Source organism: Coenobita brevimanus, chromosome 75, assembly GCF_032717465.1.
Source record: "Coenobita brevimanus isolate Jiangsu-jjx chromosome 75, ASM3271746v2, whole genome shotgun sequence".
Classification (NCBI taxonomy): domain Eukaryota; kingdom Metazoa; phylum Arthropoda; class Malacostraca; order Decapoda; family Coenobitidae; genus Coenobita; species Coenobita brevimanus.
In genome coordinates, this window is record NC_137028.1 from 4,340,772 (window position 1) to 4,364,743 (window position 23,972).

The window sequence follows — 23,972 nt, forward strand, 5'->3', positions numbered from 1 at the left end:
TTATGGCAAGATGCCATAATCCCATAGGGGTGGCCAATTGTCTTTGAATTAGTTGTTTTACAGGGAGGGGCACTAACCCTCTGCCAACCCACTTGTTGACACATGGGGAACACGTATGGGTCGGTCATACAGTTACCACCAAGTGTTATATGGTTTCCAGGCTCACTGGAAACCATTAGGCTAGTCACTCAGAGTAAAGCCATCAATAGGAAAAAACAGTTGTAAGAAGTGACAGGAAGGATGGGAGAAATAAGAAGAGAGGAGCACAGAAAGAGAAAAATGATGATTAAGGTGAAAGAAGAAGTAGGCAGCACTACAGGTGAGTGGATGATGGTTGCCACCACCTACCACCAGGAGGTAATGCCACGACAAAAATATTGCTAAGGATGCCAGCATTAGGATCATTGGGTGCTAATTAAAGTTAAGGACTTAAAGAACCAATGCTAGGAACAAAAGTCAGAATATCAAAAATAAGACTTCATGGTTGTAACATTTATTAAAACAGGAAGGACCAAGGTCTAATGAGAAGAGTACAGTACCTCATTAAATAGACCCTGGGAAGGACAAGGAGAATGCAGAATTTTTCCGCGTGTAACCTACTGTATACTGTACTTCTACATGCTGGGAATCACCAGGGAATCGATCAAACTGTTGAAAATTTGAGTACCTTGCTCCCGAATTTAAGGTTAGGACAATCATTGCCTGAGCTGACAAACAATTACCTTCATTCCTTTACAACAATAAATACTTGTCAATCTATTATGGCCATTTTATTAACTATATAACTAGTGGATGAAGACAGTGTGTGGCAAGACCCACCACCTTTTGTTGTATTAGCACTCTGTACCTTTTACAATAATGAACATTTCAATTCAATACTCTTCATTCAAGCATTTTGTTTTTTTGCGGAATCAGGGTGAAATTTACATCGGGAATGTATGAAATTACGTAATCAATAGTTTCGTATTTTTACCGTCGGTGGAATTTATGTAATGTGTGTGTTGGTTTTCGCAAATTGTTAATATATAAATCTTTAAAATTATTAGAAGTTGATCCAGAAAAAGAATTTGGATGTATACTGCATTTTGAGGCCTTTGTGTATCAACAGCATTCATTAGACAAGAAATTTCAGTGATGAGCTAATAGGTGGCAGCACCATCGCTGTCTGTCTGTGTACTTGTGTAGTCTGGAACCTTCCCGATCCACGCAGGCTTGATAGAAATTTGAAGTCGGACTTGCGAAGTTTTAGTTACTTCAGTACCCATTCGCCCAGAGGTAAGTTAGGGCCTACAAAAGGAACCAAGGGTGCAATATAATGCTTTGTTGAAAGTGAGTGAGGAGTTTCTAGAGGTACGTGCAATGGTCGATGCCTCACGCGGACGAACACCCAGCCCTGTCCATCCACGTCATGTAATGAACGACTTTAAATATTATACATTTTGTTTTGGGACACAGTAGACTTAATACAGACCGGCATATATATAAGCACGACAGCTTGAAGTTCGTTTATGTGTAAGTGTAGATTTTGGATGTGCATTTTTTGTACTTTAAAATCCAGAGGGGAAATTTTCGTTATGCCGCCGCAGTTCGTAATTCTTAGCACTCGTCACTTTCCCGAGCCAATGAAGATCACGATTTGTACGTTTTTAGTGTACCGGGAATACAGGCATATTAGCTGTAGTACCCTTAAAAAATTGTCTCTGGGTGACATTATTCAGCCCATATTTTATTATTATTTTTTTTTTACAAAGTAGGCAAGTACCCAGTGGCTTCTTATTTAATCTGTGCAGTGAATGTACACTTTGCTTTAAGCAGCAGACATCACCTTACCAAATCAGTTCTCTGATAGTCATATATTTTTCTATTTCTGGGGTAGTGAATAAACGTTTCATGGTAAAATTACCGTTTCAACCCCTAACAGACTTACAAGATATTGAACTTTTTTTTTTCTGGTATTTTAGACAATTGTAAGACACTTCTATGGCATTTTTGTCGCAAATTATTTTTATTTTACTCGAACCTAAACTTCAGGAGTAAAATAAAAATAATTTGCAATGGAAATGTCAGAAGAAAAGTGTCTTAGAATTTTCTAAAATAACGAAAAAAATGGATCAAAAACTCATAATTCTGTTAGGGGTTGATATGATGTTTCTCTGTTGTTTTTAGGCATTGCGCTGTGCCATCTGTCTTATTCTTCAGCACAGTGGCAGAAGCGACAAGTTTGTGGCTTGGCTTTCTGGGCTGTGTTCAGTACTCCACAGTTCGTGATAAATGGGGATTTTGACTATTTACATAAAGATAACCTAACAAAATATATTCAAATCTAGCTTCATGTAATGTTATCTGTCCATATGTGACCAACTCTTACGTAAATCATTATCACCTAACATAGTAATATATCCTAACCCGCTGGAACATAACCTACCACACCTAACCTAGCCAAACTGTACATAATGATTTAATGTCCCCTAACCTAACCTCCAATTGGGAAATGGGAAGTGAAATCTACCTTTGGGTAATCTAATCTCCAGTTGGAAAATGAAATTCACTTCTTAGTACAGTATTTTGTGTATTTTAGTGTAGGTAACAATTCTTCTGGTCATTACTATACAGTCCTTCCTTCTCTCCCTAAAAACAGCCATCAAGTAAGAAAGACAGACCCTTGCAAGCATGGAACACTGCGTTTCAGTATATATTTTGTACTGTACTGGTTAGTACACCACTGATAGGCAATACACTTTGTTTTCATTGCCTGGTGCATGGCAGAGCTTATTAAAGGTTACTTTATAATTTGCTATTCTTTTTCATTACAGGAGCCAGGATGGTGAAGGAGACTGGTTTCTATGACATCCTTGGGGTAAAACCCAGTGCAAGTTCAGATGAGCTTAAGAAGGCTTACCGTAAGCTGGCTCTGAAATACCATCCTGATAAGAACCCCAACGAAGGAGAGAAGGTGAGTTGCTTCAGATCTGCTGTACTGGTACTCCGTTATAATTTGTTTACAACTCTTTAAGTATACTTTAAACACCCGGTAACTCAGACTGCCTCGAAGATGGCCTGAGCTTTTGGCTGTCCCATTTTTATAAGTGCTTCCTAGTCTCAGAAAGCTGGGAAGCACTCAGCTTGGAACTTGATATGAATTTGACTGGCAACATAATACACTTTCTCTAGGATATGATCTTCCTGTGCTTAATACACCTCTTGCATGGTGGTGTTGACAGTTTTAGCTTTAATCCTGGGTACCTTGCTCTTATTAATAAACATGATTCGATGGGGAAAAGTGAGTTAAATCTAGTGTTTTGCAAAGTATGCATTACAGTACTTGCTTGTACTGTACCACATGACTGATACAGTGAGCACCTCTTTCAAAGTACAGTATGTTTTATTACCCTTTTACATTCATTTCTGATATTTGTGAAGGGGTCTGTGATTCTTAACCCCTATGCGCCGGTTGATGTATATAGCTGTCACGATTTTGGGCACGGAGCAATGCCGGTTGATGTGTATAGCAGCAAGCGTCTTCCCGCCACCCTTTGAACTTTAACTTAATCTTGCTCATTGACGAGACCATCTGAAGACGTGTGGATACTTTCAGTTGAAAGAGGAAGAGGTGGTGAATATTACTCATCTTTAATTTTTTCTGTAGCCGTTATAGTTTGGCAGATATTAGGGTTTGAAGTAAGGGTATTTTTTTCCATCACGGATATCCCCCATAGGGAGGAGCCTGCAACATCGGAAAACCCCCGGCATGTAGGGGTTAAGCAACTAGGAAGTGCTCCATGTTGCTGGGCAAGTGCTAAAGAAACGAAAAGACAGGCAAAAGTACAAACCTTCTTGCTTTAAATCCACTTTAAGAGCTAGTAAACAATACTGACAGCTGATTGCTGCCCTTTCTCCTCACACATCCCTCACTTGTATATCTTCACCTCATCCCTCCATTTCATCCTCAGTCTGTCCATTCTGTTCTTCACCTCCACATCACTTACAATCCATAGTCAGCTGTCTCATCTTTCTCTTCATATGGTCAAACCATCTTGAAGTACTCATCCCACTGTTAACGTTTTGCAGTTCAAGCTGATATCACAGGCCTATGAGGTGCTCAGCAATCCAGAGAAGCGAAAGATTTATGACCAAGGTGGTGAGCAAGCACTGAAGGAGGGTGGATCCGGTGGTGGAACCTTTACTTCACCCATGGACATCTTTGACATGTTCTTTGGAGGTGGCATGAGAAGAGGAAGAGAAAAAAAGTAAGTGTTTTACTGGTACCACTTGTTTGAAGTGAGAGGGCTTTGTATCATACTAGCAGTACATATTGTAAAATACTGATGGTTTTGTTAAATGTTCACTTACCAGTTACTTATTAATGTATATTCATTTGGATCTCGTAAGTGATAGACAGGAGCACTTTTTTGCAGCACACGATACCTGTCTGGAATATTCCTGGCACTAGAACCTCCTTATCCAATTACTAGTACCGGTACAGTATTATATTAGAACAGCATCCATAATTTAGCACATTTCCATGTAGGTTCTAGAATGACTGCTGCCTATGTTGAGACCCAGCCGTACTTTGTGCTGTTTTTATCATATTACTTGTAAATTGCTTAAATTTTTACTTTTGGGCAAACATTAGTTCTGTGGATTTTTTTTTTTTTTTTTTTTTTTTTAATATCGTTTTTTGAACCTCATTTCGTGCAGAAATGCCATGTTTCTTTGTTTTTCCTCCCCCTTCCACCCCTGCTTCCCATCACCATTGGAAACTCTTAGGAATGCAGATTTTATGAAGGGTGACTGCCAGGTGAAAATGTATTTCTACTGGAAAATGATGGTTTAAATCAAATTAGCAGCAGTAGAAAAAAAAATTGTTTCATCCAAAGCTAACTACATCATTCTTAACTGGGGGGCTTTTCCCACAACGTTAACATTATCTAGCAAGGTCAGACTGCATGTAAAGAAAATAAGATAGCTGACTCAGGAATTTTAGTCATTAATCTGACCTCATCTAACCTGCATTAGGAGCAAAGACCCTCACACCCCCTCTCCATAAGGGATACTGTCATTATTATTTTGGTAGAACAACTTATTGTCTCATATGAGGTTGTACTACATGTACCACAGAGGCCAGCCATGTTGAAACTGAGTGTGAATTTAAAGGGGCAGTTGTTTGTACTATGATTGGCTCTGATTGCATGAAAATTTTTTGTTGGCTCCATGAAATCCCCTGACAACTTTGAAGCTTGTCATTGGCTTATAAAAAAAATTACCCAGCTGACAGCCAGAGAGTGGCTCAGCTGGGCCTCATCATGTTTGAACAAGCAAGGAGTCAACGTCTGTGGTCCAACATCTTGCCCGTTTAATATTTTCAAAACTTGCATCTCTCTTACAGTAGGGCATCGATTTAATGTGAGGTAGGTTACAGAGCGATTCGCTTTAAATTTGCACCAAATCAAAGTATAGTAAGCCCTCCAATATCCGATGTAATAAAGCCAAATGCATGTCCGGATAGTGGTCCTGTCCGGATATTGGGCCTCAGCCTCCTGGACTTGTACTTATGGACCCTAACTCAGAAAAACACCTATACAACTCCCTCTGGACATGCATTGCACCTATTTAAGACCCAAATCACACAAATAAGGGACATAAAAGACTGATATAAATGCAAAAGAACCATAAAATGAGGTTTTAGAGGTGAGTTTATACAATATTAAACATTCTGGGTACTTACAACGACAAGTCCCTGGCTCCTAGACTGGTTTGAACCGCCAGTTTGCAGTCCACCGTTAATCCTTTGCACTCTAAATTCTGTCTTAACACGGCACAACACTGTAAATTCCCGTGTGTTCTAGTGGCGAGGTATTCCAGTTTATTCACAAAAAACGAGCACCTGTGGCTTGCATTGCTATAAGCACCTGCTCTCGATCGGAGTTAGGCTGTGACTGTTGATGATGGTGGGGTAACAGAGTTGCCAGATCACAACGGCAACATTACCAAACTCCTCAAATTTCATTACCATTTTTAACTTTCATTACCAAATTCATAAAGCTAGCATCTAATTTTCACTAATTATATACACAAGTGGAAATACATGTAATCACTCTTCTTATAATTAACAGCATGTGATTATTATCACAGTATATAGGCTTCGAAATTAATCAGAGAGAGCAAACAATCCACCATCTTCATCCTGTGTATCCTCATACATGTGAAAAATCCATTTGGTATTGTATTATTCTGATTCATTACCAAACGAATTTTTCATTATCAAATTGGCCCACATTTAATAATGAAATATACAAAATGGCAACCCTGACAGGGGAGGGGGGAGGGGGGAGGAAGGAAGGGGTGAAGGGGCCATGGTGTAACAGCTGTTCGGCACCACGCGGCAATTTCAAATTACGGGTGGGAAAAAAGTCAGATTTTTTCCAAATTTTTTGCGTTTTTTGGCCCATTTTGGGAATACTGGATCCCGGGACGAAAATGTCAGGTTATTGGGAATGTCCGGAAACTGGGCGTCCGGATATTACGGGGATTACTGTATTGTTTGAATGGGGAAAAAAAAATAGTTTGGTAGTTAAGGAAGACAATACCAGAGATAAAGTTATTAACATTAAAACATAGGAGCGAATGATCCAACTCTGAAGACAAGCTGCTGCTTCTTTCGGTGCTTTGTACTGCAGGTTGGCTTATACTCATACAGCAGCATAGCAGGGTTGCCCTTAGCAACTTTGGTCCCTGGCAAGCCCCCCAAATTTCCACCGCTTGGCTAAATAGACACATGGTAACTGTACAATAGACATGACTAAACAAGACATTTTCCTTTTGTAGGATTTTATTAAAACAATTGGTTATAAAGCAATGCCCAAATTTGTGATGTGAGATTATATCCCCCCTCTCCCTGTGACACACACACACACACACACACACAGATTCCTGCCACCTGCCAGTCTCTTGTTTCAGGGCCAGCACTCACCATGTACTTTTTATTTCAACTATATTTCTTTAGAACAAGTAGACATGTTTGACTTCTTACTGTACTAATTTCCCGAGGAAATGATAAAAGAGTAATTTGTTACTAGTGTTGTGAAGAACTTATGGAAAACACACAAAACTGAGTGCATTGTGATTGCCCATAAGTTAAACAAGAAAAAAAATAAATTCAGTAACTTTTGATCATTACATATTTACCTCACTGCCATACTAAGGAGTGAATCATTGTTCATGATCTAAAGGTACAAAGCATTATCATAACAATAACGAGGATGGATTGAGCCGGTGAAGGTTTATATCCAAGGGGTGGTTGGGGTAGATTGCTCATGTAATGCCACTCAGGGATGAGTGAGGCTGGTCACTCTCATCTTAAATGTTGGGACCAACTGCCTAGCCCCGGGCTCCTATGCTCCTCATGGGGCAATGTAGGATTGGATGATGGATGGAAGTATGAGACAGCATTGTATTGAACTGTTTAGATACTAGAACATCGTAACCTAACTTTGGCCATACATAGGCTACTATACTTCAAAGAGGGAAATTTTGTAATGCTTCTTGTTAAAAATTTTCCAGGGTGAAGGATGTAATCCATCAAATGTCTGTATCCCTGGAGGAACTATACAATGGAGCTGTAAGAAAACTGGCTCTGCAAAAGCATGTCATATGTTCAAAATGTGAAGGTCAGGGTGGAAAGAAACCTCCAGAGAAGTGTCCTTCATGTAGAGGCACTGGTATGCAGGTATGGTCATGCTTTTCATTTTAACTCCCTGCCCCCCTTTTTTTTGGGGGGGGGGTCATCACTATTGATTTTTTTATGTGTGTGTATCTTAGGATGTCTCTTTAGAAAACATTTGTATAACAGGTTAAGAATGTGTCATTGCTTGTCAGAGTAAGCAATTGTTTGTAATTAAGCCCTTGGATTTTTTTTTTTTTTTATAATTAAGTTTTTATGATGGTAGTGAAGCATACTGTATGTAAGGGTAAATGGGCATCTAAGTGAATGGTTCATGATGAGTGTGGGCGTAGCAGGGGTAGCCCCACTTCCATATTGAACTAGCTGGCGATCACTCGCAACTCTCAAGTTAGTGACACAGGGAATTGGGAGAGTTCTTAAGACAGGTGTCCTCTAAAGTGTTTGTAGCTCTCATTTTGAGAGATCTGTTAATCTAAATGACTATCTGGTACAGGTGCACTGCCAATTTTCTGGCATTGGATGGTCTGGCACCACTTTTAATTCGGAAAGAAATTATGAGAGGGCACTTGGAAATTCCCCTGCTTGCCAGACTGGTTTACTGAGCATCCTCTGATGGCATTGAGTGTAATGTGTGCACACTTGGATTTCTTATGCTGTTTGTCTTGGTGATGATCCCTGTGATTTGTCTGATTTGTGGCTTATTATACTTATATTTAACTCAAGCAATGGCATGCAAGAAAGGTGCAAGTGTCAGTGGTGGTGTCAAGCATAAACACCCATGTACAGGGATTTCAGTACAGTCAAACCTTGATTGTTGTTAATTGGTCCACCAAACTACAGTACTGACAAAATCCCTCAGTAATCAGATGCTGTACAGCAATAAATGGGAATAAATGTAATTGGTTCAGGGCTTACTAGTTTACACTCACTTTTTTTGCTTCCTGTCTGAATAACAACTAAAATGACGAGGGAACGGAGCAGCAGTATTTATATTTCTCAAAACTAACTTGGTGAGTGAACATTGTATCAGTGGATTTGTCTGTGAATACAAAATTCTCACAATTAACCATTCTTGACCGTCAGTTTCTGTTCGTGTGAATATAACATTTCTCATAACGTTTCTTGCATTGTTGGTTTATCCTTAAATGCCATATCCCTGCTTCCTTTTATTCTGAATTACCATCACTGTCAAATCAAAAGCTTATCTCCAATACTGGTATCTATCGAGGCAATTTATAAGTGAGTGTAGAGTTCATAAAGTATTGCTATGTTTTGAGGTTGTGTGTGTGTGTGGAAGCCAGTCACTGTGAGGCACACAGTTACCATAATAACTGATAAATCGCTACTCAGTGACCCACCGCACTAGCTGCCTTATCATCATGTATATTTTCACTCACCTGTTTGGTCAGAGTGGTATATTAACAGCCATTAGGAGGATTTAATGCAGTAAGACAGTTTTATTATGCTAAAATTATAAAACTAAAGCTGGAAAAGATGAAACTAATTTAAAAACTGGTGCTAGTATTCTGGTGCAGAAGGTGTGTGACACATATGGTAATGGTGTGAGAAGTTGTGTGATACATATGGTAATGGTGTGTCAACTGTTTATGAGAAACTAAAGAGAGAAAAATTATTAATATTTTATGTATACAGAGATTGGAAAAGCAAATGAACATTTGAAAAACTGTGAAATATGTTTAGAGTACTGAGCATGATCAAGTGATGATAGAATGGTTTCAGCAGCATTGGAGTAATGGAACATGATAATGAACCAGGCTTTGATGTTCCTTAAAAAACTTCTGAACATCACTCACACAGTGTAGTGCTGCTTTGGGTGTCTGCCATTTCCTCTCTTCCTTCCTTCCTCTTCTGTCTTTCTTTCTTTCATTCTTTCCTCTCCTTCTGCCTATGGGTGATTTTACGTTCCCTCTTCTGTCTCTGTTTTCTTCCTTCTTTCCTCTTCCTTCTTCCTCTTCCTTCTGGCCATGGGTAACTACACTGAGTGACAAGCCAAATGGTTTCCTGTACACCAGGAAACCATTTATTACGCTACTTGGTAAGCATATAACCAATTTGTGGTGCCTGGTGGTTTAGTGGGTAATCAAGACGCTTCAGTTGGATTGAGTCTGTGCAGGTTGATATCCAAGGGGTGGTTAGGGTTTGTTGCTCATGTAATGCCTCTCAGGGATGAGTGAGGCTGGTCACTCTCATTTTAAATGCCAGGACCAACTTGTCTAGCCCCGAGCTCCTATTCTCCTTGTGGGGTGGCATATTATTGGATGATGGATGGATTGTGCTTTCAATAAAGGATAGTGGGTCCAAGGCATTTTAGTGAATGTGTGACTTCCATTGGTCCCTGTCAGATTATGACCTGACCTCCATTAGTTTGGCAGAATGGTTAATCCAGCAATACCCTGCAACCAAGGATGTCAGAAAATCTGTGATGTACCGGTAGAAAGAATAATAGAAAAATTGAAGTATTTATCTTACTGGTGAGTCTCTTGAGTGTATGGAAGAGTTTTGTTATTTTGGGGACATATTTTGTGCTGGAGGTGGGGCTGGACCTTGCTCTGTGCCCAGGGTAAGGAGTGGTTGGAGAAAGATCAGAGAGTTGTTGGTTTTTTGACATTGAGAGAGCTCTTCCTATGTGCTAATTGATCTTTGTGTGCAGCATGTGCTAGAGTTTAGTACTGTTTGGTGGTGACTCATGGGCAGTAGAGGAAGAGGATATTCATAGGCTCAAATTTACAGAAATTACAGTGATGAGATGGATATGTAGTGCGTCCCTGAAAGCGAGATTTGAGGGGGACTTGGTTTACGATTGAAGAGTTGAGAGGAAGGATGAGACTGGAGTGTATTGTTGCTGTGATGAGGAGGGGCAGATTGAGATGGTTTGGGCATGTGGAGAGGTTGGAGGATGATAATGGGGTGTAAAAATTGAGAAAGTGTGAATGTCAGGGGTAGGGTTGCAAAAGTCAGAGCAAAAAAGGCCTGGGACAAGGTCATAGAGTGTGACCTCAGGATAAAGGACTGAATAGGGAGGCTAACAGAGATCAAGTGACATGGAGAGCTGCCATCAGGTGTCCAAGGTTGATTCATGCGTGCATGCATGTTGGAGCCTTTGTAAATGATACAAACTGTATGATCATTGTACTGAAGGGATTTGATGACAATGTTGCTTGCATCTTCACTCTAAGGTCACTCATAAGCTGAATAAATTTCTAGAAATAGCAACAGTTAACTTTTTCATTATGGTGATATCACATCTTGGTGTATTCTTGATGTTACCACACTATTTGCTTCAGTTTAGGAGAGCTTTCTGTTGGAGAAGAATATCATCATCATCATCCGGACCTTCTTTCCCACCCTAGGGCAGCGTGAGGAGTAGCAACGTTTAGACACCCCAAATTTGCCCAATCTAGTGTGCCATGCTTTCGTTCACTCAACATTCATGCCCCCGGAATCGTGGCTTTATCTGACATGCCAAGAACATTCACCACGTACTCTAGCTTTACATAAACGTATCCAATAGGGTCAATCCGGACGCTGTCACGTTAAAAAGGTGGTGCCAAATCCCTGGTCATGTGCTTCTCTCAATATTCTTCCAGCCAACTCGATCTCTTGTCAGTCCCCTAGCCTCACCTACTTCCAACCCTCTCTTCCTCACACACTCATCCACTATATCCCTCCACCTTCTCCTTGGCCTACCTCACCTCCTCCCTCTTTCAGATTTGCTCAGATATACCTTTTTCACCACTCTATTGTTATCTATTCTCTTTCCTTGACCATACCATCTCGATACACTCTCATTGATTCTGGTGTCCACAGATCTCCTCACTGCACATCTTTTATGAATCACATTATTTCATATCCTATCCTCTCTCTGTACCCCACATACATTCCTCAGCAGACCCATCTCCACTGCTGTCACTTGACTTTTCATTTTCATGCCACACCATAGTCTCACATCCATATGTTAAAGTTGGTACTAACACTCCTTCGTGTAAGCCTCGCCGCAGCTGCAACACTCAAGCTTCTGTTTCTTCTCAAGGCCTTCATTGACCCAGCTACTTTCCTTCCTTGTATCACTGCTTTCCACTTTTGCACATTTTCCTCACTTTTCTATCACTTATTTTTGTTTTTGAGTCACCTTCTCTCAATAACCATCACACCGTAACAACACACTGGGAGTCACCTTCTCTCTCAATTACCATCACTACTCTTTTCTACATTTACTCTCAAGGCATGACGCTCAGACATCAGCAAAACTCTGCACTATTCTACCAAGCTCTTGTCTGGCATTTGCAAGTAGTACTGCATCATCAGCATACAACATATTTGAGATATTCCACCCATCACCATTCATTAGTCATGTCAAATGTTTCGGAGAGCATAGAGAAGAATATACAAAGGGTATATCCAACCCCATCAGCTTCGTTTACCTTAAGTAGAGCTGAAGCATTTGGGGTAGCAAGAGCAAAAAATATAAAGGATGTCATTGTATTGTGGGAGTTAAATTATTGTGATAGAAACTTTGAATTTTAATTATGGTGTATATTACAGGTTAGAATTCAACAGCTGGGCCCAGGCATGGTGTCACAAGTACAGAGTATGTGTGGAGAGTGCCGGGGTTTGGGAGAACGAATCAATCCAAAGGACAGATGTAAAACCTGTGAAGGAAAAAAGGTAAGCAGTTTGATGGAAGCTTTGTCTGTTAATTGGGTGAGACAGTAGATGTATAGTTATCATTGATCCTGAGAGGTACTATCATGATAGTGAAGTATGGCAATGAGCTTAGTAAACAGTCAGAATCATCATTCTTAGGCAGGAAATATTCAACTTAAAATAAAATGAGCCATAGTCCAAATTGAGAATTTTTCATTGTGCCAAGTGCAACCCAACATCTCTGATATCTTTTTACCCCAACTGCTTCCAGTCCATAGAAAACACCACCAAGTGTCATGGCCAACCCTGGTATAGGGATCCCTTAAGAGGATGCATTGTCATTTTTGTGTCATTTTTATGATGGTGTTGGTGAGGGATGCCATCCCATGGTGGCAACAGTATAAACAGGCAGCAGTGTGTTCCACAGCTCCTCCTCTGTCGTCTGCAATGATGCCAATGGACTGCAGAAGACAGCTTTAGCTTGCAGCTGGGTTCACATTCAGATGAGCCTTAGGTTGCATCAACAACGAGGTAATGATTTTGAAAAGTCTTACGTTATGCTTTTAATTATTCCTTGGCCATGTCTTGGCAGCATTGGATATAGAAGAAAATGAAAACGGTGAACAATAACAAAAAGTGTGTAGATACTCTTATTCATGCTTTTCGTTTTGGAACACAAGATAAAGAACTTTGTCATGCTGTATTGTGTGGTTCATATTAAGCAGCTGTGTACAGTAGACCGTCAGCTTACACCCATTCTGTGTGCAGTTTATCCTCTCGTTTGGTTGAATTTGGAAAGCTGTAGTCACGACATGTGACTTTGAGGATTTCATTATAGTGCCATGGCAACCTGTCCTTTAACAGTGCATCGGATTTCTGGTATAATGTGATACACGTTTGGTTCATGTATAATATGTTCTTGCATAATATATTCGTGTATAATAGTGATTTGCGTATGATATGAAATCGGACATACTTTAGACCGGTAGGTTGCCAGGGTATGATAATGACTCCGTCAGACTCATGCGCTACGGCTATACTCTTAAGATTTTTACACCATACTTAATAATATGGGACTGGGAGTTAAGGTACCATTTTATCTTTAATTGTTGATCTTTTATTGTAGATACTTAATATTATATACAAACCCTTTAAATTTTTATGAAAGTTAAGTTGCTGTTAGAGTGTATTGGTACAGTTTGCAAAAGAAGTATATATTAAATACATCTGTATCAAGACATGAGGCAGGTGTATTAATCATATTACTGGTACTAATTGTCGTGGATTTGGTATTCAAGTATTATTCTCATTAGAAACTCTAGCAATTTTTCCAAGCAAGGACTAGTTTAAGTTCATTGATTACACTAAACAGATCAGGGCAGCATAGCAGCAGAGGTTATTGCCATTATTGTTAGCCACAGAACAATGTGGTTTTGACTTCAGGTTGTGAGGGACCGTAAAATCTTGGAGGTACATGTGGATAAAGGGATGGAGGATGGGCAGAAGGTGGTGTTTGCAGGGGAAGGAGATCAAGAACCTGGTTTTGAGCCTGGCGATATCATTATTGTACTTGATGAGAAAGATCATCCTGTATTCAGGTATGTATCCTGTTTTACTTAGTGCAGTACTATATGTATATATATGCAGCATAGTCTGATGACATCAATCACAGTACAGAAAGTCTCCTCCAGACTCAAGATATTTACAGTAGTTTGGTCAGATAGAGCCTGGATTCCGTAGGCTTGAATGATGTGTGAATGGAAGCGTGGCCCATTGGATTGGGCAAACTTAGGCTGTCTGGATGTTGTTACTCCTCACCCTGTCTCAGGGTGGGAAAGGAGGTCCAGATAATGATGATGATGATGGTAACATTCGTGTAAATTTATGTGGTAGATGGGGGCGCTCACCATTCGCTCAATGTAGTGCTGCTTTAGGCCTCTCTTCTTTCCCATGGTTAATCAGTGGATCTGGGTCAGTTCTCTGAATTCTCTAGTGATTCAGTTATGAATACTTTTCTGTGGGCACAAATTATATTACATCTGGTTGATTATTGGTGTTTTTCAGGGACCATATCTCACACATGAGATGACAGGTCACCACAAATATACTGAGCTTACGTGTCTCTCACTGTGAGTGTTGGGACCCATTGGCATACTGGTAATCATTGGCTGTATAAAAGTTGTTTTTTGTAATGAAGTCATATATATCAAAAGTACTTAGCATTTTAATGACCAGTGTCTAGATGCTTGTTTCTGTTTTAGTGTGGAGAAATTAATGTTGTTAAAGGATTGTGACTAATGTTGCATTGGAGTATTGCAGCATTATTTGTAAGAGGGAGTATTGAAGTGGATATACTGTTATACATGTGTAATTCATCTAACTTTTATGCTTTTGTCCTTTCCAGAGTACATAATTGTTATTCATCTAACTTTTATGCTTTTGTCGTTTCCAGAGTTCATAATTGTTATTCATCTAACTTTTATGCTTTTGTCCTTTCCAGACGTGTGAACAACGACCTTACTATGCAATGCCACATAGCCCTTGTAGAAGCTCTCTGTGGATTCCAAAAACCAATTAAGACTTTAGATGATAGAACTATAATCATAAGCACTATACCTGGTAAGTAATTATGTAAATGTTTGTGGTGTGGTAATACATCCACTCTACCAGATCTGATGACTGCTTCAGTTTCCTAACCACATTGGAAGATAACGATATATTTATTTACTGTTGCGTGTGTAATACAGTTCAGCTGTGCTCTTGCAGATATGGTCTTTTACAGTGATTTTGTTTTTGAAACAGGCGAGGTCATAAAGAATGGAGAAATTAAATGCATCATAGGTGAAGGTATGCCTCAGTACAAGAATCCATTTGAGAAGGGTCGTCTGCTTATACAGTTCCTCGTAGATTTCCCATCACACATTCCCATTGATCGGATTGGAAAATTGGAATCTATTTTGCCACCAAGGTAAGTGTTTTTTTTTTTTCCTTTTTTTCTTTGTTTTAGGTGGTAGATGGGGGTGCCCACCATCCACTCATTCGATGTAGTGCTGCTTTGGGTGTCTGCCCTTTCCTCTCTTCCTTCTCTCCTGTTCTGTCTTTCTTTTCTTCATTCTTTCCTCTTGCTTCTGCCTGCGGGTGACATTACGCTTGCTCTTCTGTCTTGCTTTCCTTCATTCTTTTGTCTTCCTTCCTCCTATGGGTGACTACACTGAGTGACAAGCTAAATGATTTCCTGTGTGACCAGGAAACCATTTACTTTGGTGGGTGGTAACCATATAACCAAATTATTGCACCTGGTGGTTTAGTGGAGAATTAAGGCACTCCAGTCGGATTGAGCCTGTGTAGGTTTATATCCAAGGGTTGGTTGGGGTTTACTACTAACATAATGCCACTCTGGGATGAGTGAGGCTGGTCACTCATCTCAAAAATCAGGACCAACCTGCCTAGCCCTGGGCTCATATGCTGCTCATGGAGCAACTTAGGATTGGATTGATTATTTAAGCATAAATATTGCTTTGTTTAGATATTTCACTAAAAGAAATGCTTGGCAATATGGATTTGTTATCGTATCACTTATAAAGGCTCCAGTGTTCTCGTATGTGTCAGCCTTGGTCACATAATGGCAGCTTTTCCCATTGCTTAATCTCTGGCTGCCTGTATTCAGTTGCTTACCACTGAGGTCACACACTATGACCACTTTCCAAAATTTTTTTTTTTTTTTTTTTTTTTTTTTTTTTTTTTTTAGCCTGTCTCTTACAACCCTACCCCCAGCATTAACACATTTTACCTTCTGCATCCAAATTGTCATCCTCCATCATCTTAACATGCTGAGACCCTCTCAGTCTACCTTTCCTCTTCACAACACCAGTACATTCCAGTGCCATCCTTCTTCACAACTCTTCAATCGTATTCCGAGCGCCCGCAACCTCACGTTAAGGGATGCACTGCACATCCATCTAATCATTGTAATTTCTGTTAGTTTGAGCTTGTGAATATCCCCTTCCTTTACTGCCCAGGTCTCTTTATTATACAGTATTACACTCCAACCACATGCTACATGCAAAAATCCCATAGCACAGAGGGAGAACCTTCCCAGTGTCAGGAGAGGCAGCAGCTCGCTGAACTCTATCCAACCACCCCATACCCTGGCCACAGCCCCATCTCAAGCACATATTCCCCCCCCCCCCTCTCAAATCCAGACACTGAAGAGACCCCAGTAAGGTCAGTCCTTTCACACCTCACAATCTCCACATGCTGTACCAGACACACTGCACGTATGAAATCTGCATTATTTTGCAGTCCACCTCTGACACAACTGCATCTCTTATGCACCTGTCAGTCACAAACACTTCGCAAGGAGGAGTTACTTCCCACACCCTTGTGGCAAACTGTACATAGGCACACTCCCTAAGCTTTAACAGAACCCCCACTAGCCCTAGGTATCATCACGATTGTTTTATCTGCATTTACTCTCAAACACTTGTGCCCCATTCTGTAATCAACACCAAGTCATCAGCACATATCTCCCATGGGAATCCATTTATGAAGCCATGTGTGAGAGCTTCAAGCACCAAGGCAAACAATAAGGGGCTCAACCCTGATGCATGCTAACATTCACTGAAAACTCACTACCGGTACTCAAATCTCCATTCACTCTCACCTGGTGCGAGCACTGACATACATAGCCATAACCACTCCTTGACCTGAAGCCTTCTCAGTGCCCACTTCTCCACCTCCACAGGAACACTGTTAAAGGCCTCCTCCAGGTCAACAAAAAGTACAATTACCTTTTTGTATTGTATAGTTCATTTCATTTATGAAGGTTCCAACATACTTGCATACGTCGGACTTTGTCACCTAGCGGCGGACGTGCATGCTGCTTGATCTCTGGCAGCCTCCTTACCCAGTCCCTTAATAGGGAGGCTGCCAGAGATTGTGCAGTGTGGAAAGCTGCTATTAGGTGATCAAGGCCTATTCAGTAAACTCTCAGTTATCTGTTGTAATTCAGCCAAGTCCTATGCCAGGTCCTGTATGAAATGTATTGAGGAAGAGGGATATACGTATTTAATATTGAACTTGAGAAGAAAATAAAAGATAGGGACATACATGTAATGAATTAAAAAAATAAAATAAAGTCATCTGCAGTAAGACAGGAGAAACCACTAAATTTGGCAGCATCAAAAACAGTGTTTTGATGGAGACTCGTTACACTGAATTCCCGTCCAAATAGTGCTGTGTGTGATATTAAGTGAAGTGATACATTTTTGCGTGTGAAATATTGAAACTTGTGACTTGGAAATCATGTCAAGCAGATATAGCCACCTTCCCCTTGATGGACCTCTGGTCAGCTAAATGAAGTAAAATGGCAGCTCAGTGTTTACGTTCGCTGTTATCATTTGCCTTTCGTTCCCTTTTGTGCATGAAAGGCCACTGAAACACTATTGCTATCACCAGATAGTATTGGAAGTGCAAAACAAAATAGTGCAGTGTGTGACATCAAGTGAAGTGATAATTTTTGTTTGTGTGAAATATTAAAACCTGTGACTGAAATCGTGTCAACCATACGTAACCACGTTCCCCTTGATTGGCCTCCAGTCAACTGAGTGAGGCAAGATGGCCACCCAGTTTTTACATTTGCCGTGGTTAGCCTTTTGTTCCATTTTGTGCATGAAAGGCCACTGAAACACCATTTCTGTCACCAAATAACAATGCAAATGTTTAGCAAATAGTGCAGTGTGTGATTCGTGAAGTGATACTGTGCCTTTTTGTGTGGAGTGATCATCCAGGCCCTCCAGTTGTTCCCCCAGCCTCGAGGGGGACCCATGGTGATGACTTTTACCATAGGACAAACTTTAGGGGGGTGTCAGTTTTTGGGGGGGAGGGGGGGGGCATTTTAGGTTTTGCAGTTGAGGTCACCCTCGACCGCCCCATTGAACCCAAGTTATGTCGACTTAGTTCTTCGTTAAATCGTTGTGGTAGGTCTACAATGATGCAACCCTGTCGCATAACGAGACTAAACTGTGTATGTATGTACTGTATATGTATGTATATATGTATACAGTATATGTACAGTATATATATATATATATATATATATATATGTATATAAGTGTGTGTACTGTAAAAAGTATATGTATATATATATATACTGTATACAGTAGTGTAAAACCTCAGTACAACAGACTGTAATGTACCAGAATTCGCTTTTATCGGACTGGACGAGCCGACCGAATTAAATTCTTGTATATTGAAAAAAGTCCAATAAAACCAGAAGCGCTTCGGACTGCCTGATCACTTCAGCAATGTTCTCCACAATAAGGTTAATTAGACATATTTATCAGTGTGCAGAACAGTATTATTATATATATTATATCATTTGACTATTATCATGACTATATAATACAGTGCAGTACTGCAATTGTAGTGAAAAACCGTTGGTGCGATCTGGACTAATGTCTAAGATACAGTATATATCGGCAAAAGTCCGGGTTGGCAGGGGGAAGTCCAGATGTTGTTTTTATCGAACTTCGGAATGGCTTGGGCCCCAATTAGTCCATTATAGTGAGGTTTTACTGTATTATGTAATGTACAAGTAGATCCTTGCTATGACAACACTCGATGTAACGGATATTGGATTTAATGAATGCCACAAAGCCCACTGTACATTCGGTGGCTGTAGTGAATAATGGTCATTAGATGGGGTCCAGTGGGTCATAATTCATGTATTTCTTGCCCTTTCTTCTCCATCTAGGGAAGGTGGTGGCTCAATCGGTAGAGAAGTGGCCTGCGGCCCTACCAGACCCGAGTTCGAATCCCCGCTGGGGCAGGGAACAGTTTAAGGATTTGAATTTCGTGTAAAGCAGACTTTACCGATCTACCAGAAGACCTACCGACATGTCGTAAAAATACCTCCCGCTAATACCAATACACCAGTCCTGTATGAGACAGCCCTAGCATGTATTCAGTATGGACGGTGGTTGTTAGCGCCGAAGTGGTGACATGTAGAGGTATATGATATGGAGGAGGACTACTGGGCCTTGGGAGCAGGCTGTGAAGCCTATGCTCAGAGTTGAGCACATTAAAAAAAAAAAAAAAAAAAAAAAAGTCATGGCCCGAAATTGCCCTGTCCCCATCCCGATTGTTGAGTTGCAGTAACAGATTATGGTGATAGTCATGTCTTATATGTTTATTTACAATGCATTGAAGTGTTATAACAGTGAACAAAATGTTAGATTATTCGCTAGAATGATGCCTTACAGACATTAGCAAAACTCTGCACTAGTCTACCAAGTTCTTGCCCAGTACAGTATTTGCAACTAGCAGTGCATCATCAGCATACACCAAATTTGAGATATTCCATCCATCACCATTCATTACCAACGCCATCCCTCTCTCCATTGCTCATGCTTTTACTTGTCTCATCATCCCATCCATATATATATTGAACAACCATAGGTACATACATCCTTGTTGCATGCCCACATGTACTTGTACATCAGTGTCTATATATATATATATATATATATATATATATATATATATATATATATATATATATACCAGTATATATATATATATATATATATATATATATCCATCCATCCATCATCCAATCCTACATTGCCCCATGAGGAGCGTAGGAGCCCGGGGCTAGGCGGTTGGTCCCGACATTTAAGTTGAGAGTGACCAGCCTCACTCATCCCTGAGTGGCATTACATGAGCAATCAACCCCAACCATCCCTTGGATATAAACCTTCACTGGCTCAATCTGATTGGAGCGCAATAATTACCCACTAAACCACCAGGTGCCAAAAATATATATATATATGGAGCCTCTGTGGTACAGTGGTAGAGTGTGTGTTTTATACACGGGTGAACCAGGGTTCGCACCCCGCCAGGTAGTAAACTTTGGGATTGTTCACCCGGCCACGTACTGCATTGGCGGACACAAGGGGTGCTGTGATTGAACAAGTGTCGCTTACTGTAAAGTATGCTTGCACCCAGTCAGCTTGCACGGGTCGATTACACTTGGTTCACAGACTACTCACACATCCAAAGCCACTCCAACACTATAATTACACTTATAAGCACATCTCAGCCTACATTCAATCTCTACCAGACAGCCTAAGCCACTTGGTGGAGATACATTGGCTGAATCGTCCCGACTTTGGTCAGGATGGGCTGGTCCTGCAGTGGATACTCAAATGGATGATGATGATGATGATGATGATATACATGCACACGGATGGATGGATATATATATAGACACATATATGTATATATATATATATTTTTTTTTTCCAGAAAAGAGATAGAAGTGCCTGATGATAGTGAGGAAGTGCAGTTAGTAGAGCTGGACCGATCTCAGCGCAGCCGTCGTTACCACCAGATGGAGGATGATGACGATGATGATCACCATGGCCGCCAACATGTACAGTGTCAGACTAGTTAGATCACTGGTATGATCAACACAATCACCATACCTGTTGTCACAACAACCTAATGTGCTGTTCTTTTACCACCATGTCAGTCATATACAGCATACAGTAATCTGAATCCCGCTACAGTCACACGATGCCTGTTAACTACCAGAATTCACATCAGTAATACATAAATGTTGTGTACTATAGACTAGAACTTCATCTACATTTGGATAACTTCTGCATATAAATATATGAATATTGTACTGTATGATGCTGCCATAATGTTGACATTTTTAAATTGCAGCCAAAGCTATAAAGGTGAAGCCTGCCACTACAGGCAGTTGAAAGTAAATATTGTTTCTGCTGACTGCAGGTCATTGACTAGGCGATATTTCAGGCTTTGTTGTGTATATATGAGGTGTCTAGAACCAAAGGGGCATCGGCGCCAAAATTTACTTTTGAGTTATGACGCTTTAAAGTTGTGTTTATGGCAACGTCATAAACAGAAGGCAATAAACAGACCTTTTATACATCTAAATGATCATCAGCGCCTATGCTCTACATGTACAGCCAAAAAAACAAAACAGTAATAACCGTAACCACAAAATAGGCAGTAAACCAAACCCCCAATTTATAAATGGGCATAATAACATATTGTAGGGATTTAAAAACATGGCAGAAAAAACATCAACGAATGTATTAATGTACAAAAATTTATTAACTGAAGATTCCAGTTCACTTAATATTAATAAACGAATGATTATTACTGTAATTTCACGTTTTTGACAACTAAATCTGAAATCAATGCAGTTATTATTTTTCCTCTACCATAATAGATTGAAATAATAACACTAAAAAAAAAAAAGTAGTGTAGTGCTTAAGTAAATTGAGAAGGGGTAGTGGGGGTTAAATGGTGGGGTCATCATCTAGGAGAACGACATCCAACTCTGCCTCCTCGGTGCCACGCCCCCTCCCGCTGTCTCCCTCACCACTCTCTTTTCCTCTTCCTTTCTACCTTTTTCCACTTCTCCACACACTTCTGACACTTACGAGAGGTTATAGGCACCACCTCCTCACTGTAACTATGTGATGAACTCATCTTGTCACCCCCCCTTCAACCCCAATAACAACAGCTCATCTTGTCACCAATAATCTACGATAAATGGGGTAAAAATCCAATACGTAATAATTAGACACCTCAGTTAATACGGGAGGGAAGTCTCACCAGCACACCGGGCAGGCCACACGCTTGCTGATTGGCTGCTCTGGGGGAGTGGCAGAGAGTGAGAATGCTGATTGGTTTGGGCTGTGTGGCTTAGATGCCTGCCTGCTCTGATTTGTTCGCCCGGCAGCATGGACAAAACCACGTGACTTTGAGCCCCTCTACCACTGTCCAGAAGGCCGAATCTTGTATGGCAACCAGTGCTGTCACTGAGAAGAGGGTTAAGCCTGTTGTCTCCCCTACCTAACTCAAAACCAGTATATTGGTGGGGATGCCCCTTTGGCTCTAGACACCTCATATATATATATATATATATATATATATATATATATACATCCATCCATCATCCAGTCCTACATTTCCGTATGAGGAGCGTAGAAGCCCGGGGCTAGGCAGTTGGTCTCGACATTTAAGATGATATAGTAATTCATGCTTGAAGTGAAGATGGGTTTCATTAGTCATTGTTAAAATTAGTTTGATCTATCTTTTCACTCTCATCTTAAATGTCGGGACCAACTGCCTAGCCCCGGGCTCCTACGCACCTCATGGGGCAATGTAGGATTGAATGATAGATGGATGGATGGACAAACAGAAAGTATTTTTGGTAAGCAAAGTTTAACTTAAACCACTGAATTGCAGTACAGATCATCTACAAAATCAACCATTATTGAAATTAATTTTAACATCGCAATAGTTTCCGTACGTAGCTTTTACTTGACGGAGTATCGGTTCAACAGATATAGCTTAAGTTTTATAAGACATGAAAACAAAGGTATTTAAAGTACTGTACAGTATGTTATTTATATGACAGACCTGGAGCTATTTAGTTAACTGACAATCTTTGTTGGAAGAAAAGTTTCATCAACCTTTCTTGGGGTCTCATAGTTTTGTTTTAGACATAAAGGATTCTGTGACTTTTAGGTTTTTGTTGAAGTAGTATGATTATTGTTGTTTTTGTTTTGACATATACAGTATACTGGTACTTTTTTTTTTCTCTCCATAGATAGCACATACCAGCCACTCATTTGTATGTCATGATTGGATGTAAATAGTTAAGTGATTTTTACATTTCCTGGGTGTTTATGAAAACTTATAAGTGTCTTGTTGTGTATTTATTACGTATGATCTTATGCTTATAGTCTGTCATGCGCAAGTCCACAGTAAAAGATCTGAAGTGCATTCATTCCTGGTGTTAGAATACCAGATTTTGTTTGAGGTGAATATTCATCTCACAGTGGTAAGCTTATTACCATTGTAAGTGTACTTGTATAGTATATTGAGTTAATAAAGCTACATTTAAAAGTTTCTGGATCCGTATCACAGTGTCAAATTCCTTCGTGAGTGGGCTGACTAGTTCTACCAGACTGTTGTGTTGTTTTATAAAGTATGTTCCATTACTTTGTCTTTATGGGTTAGATTATTCATTGTCAGTAGACTTGGCAAGTGTGAGAAGTACTGCATGAGTTTCATTTAAAAAAAAAAAAAAAAAAAAAATGTATTGGCACTATTGTGCTGTAGGAGCCAGTGGCAAAACTTCTTTAGTCCAATACTATTTAAGTATAGATGAACATCGTGCTCCGTATGGTGTGCTATATGTGCTGGAAAAACTGTCACCATGGGGATTGAACCTGTGTGCTTGGTTAGACTGTCACTGACTGGAGCATTTTAAGCACTAGACCACCTGTAACCATTGCCAGTGGTAGTAATGGGACTGGATGTTTCAAATGTCAAATGGGTATATTGTGTTTAAGGGATGAGAGGTGTCAAAAGAAAGATTGCATAGAGATGTGAGAGTAGTAATGCAGTATTAAACTGAACATGTTTTTATCATTTTGGTGTGTATGATCTCTGTTGCGGAACAGTCTTGGTCTTGGATGTGGGTGCATGTGTGTGTCTGAAATTTAGAAAGTAATCTCGTGGTTGGGTTTCAAGTGAAGCACTTTCTTCCAATCTTGGATGAGATATTAAAGAAAAAATA

The 23,972-nt window shown here is 40.1% G+C and overlaps 1 protein-coding gene across 2 annotated transcripts; it reads left to right on the top strand.

Annotated features, from left to right (window-relative positions):
* Window positions 1-1,158: 1,158 nt before the first annotated feature.
* Window positions 1,159-22,389, top strand: Droj2 (DnaJ heat shock protein family (Hsp40) member A4-like). Of its 2 annotated transcripts, XR_013898854.1 has the most exons (10): window positions 1,159-1,275; window positions 2,814-2,953; window positions 4,069-4,247; window positions 7,561-7,726; window positions 12,245-12,367; window positions 13,790-13,944; window positions 14,847-14,965; window positions 15,149-15,314; window positions 20,654-21,174; window positions 22,284-22,389. XR_013898854.1 is itself a non-coding variant. In XM_080278856.1 (9 exons), the coding sequence occupies exons 2-9, from the start codon at window positions 2,822-2,824 to the stop codon at window positions 20,799-20,801; spliced, it is 1,188 nt and encodes a 395-aa protein (XP_080134982.1). In that variant the 5' UTR covers window positions 1,159-1,275; window positions 2,814-2,821; the 3' UTR covers window positions 20,802-21,181. The 2 variants fall into 2 exon arrangements, 1 of the variants encoding a protein (XP_080134982.1); XM_080278856.1 differs by lacking the exon at window positions 22,284-22,389 and having other exon boundaries at window positions 20,654-21,181.
* The last annotated feature ends 1,583 nt before the right edge of the window (window positions 22,390-23,972 follow it).

Coding starts and splice junctions, on each gene's coding strand:
- Droj2 (XM_080278856.1), top strand. CDS start 2,822: ATGGTGAAGGAGACTGGTTTCTATGACATCCTTGGGGTAAAACCCAGT. Junction 7,727..12,244: donor GTAGAGGCACTGGTATGCAG/GTATGGTCATGC, acceptor TGTATATTACAG/GTTAGAATTCAACAGCTGGG. Junction 14,966..15,148: donor AATCATAAGCACTATACCTG/GTAAGTAATTAT, acceptor TTTTTGAAACAG/GCGAGGTCATAAAGAATGGA.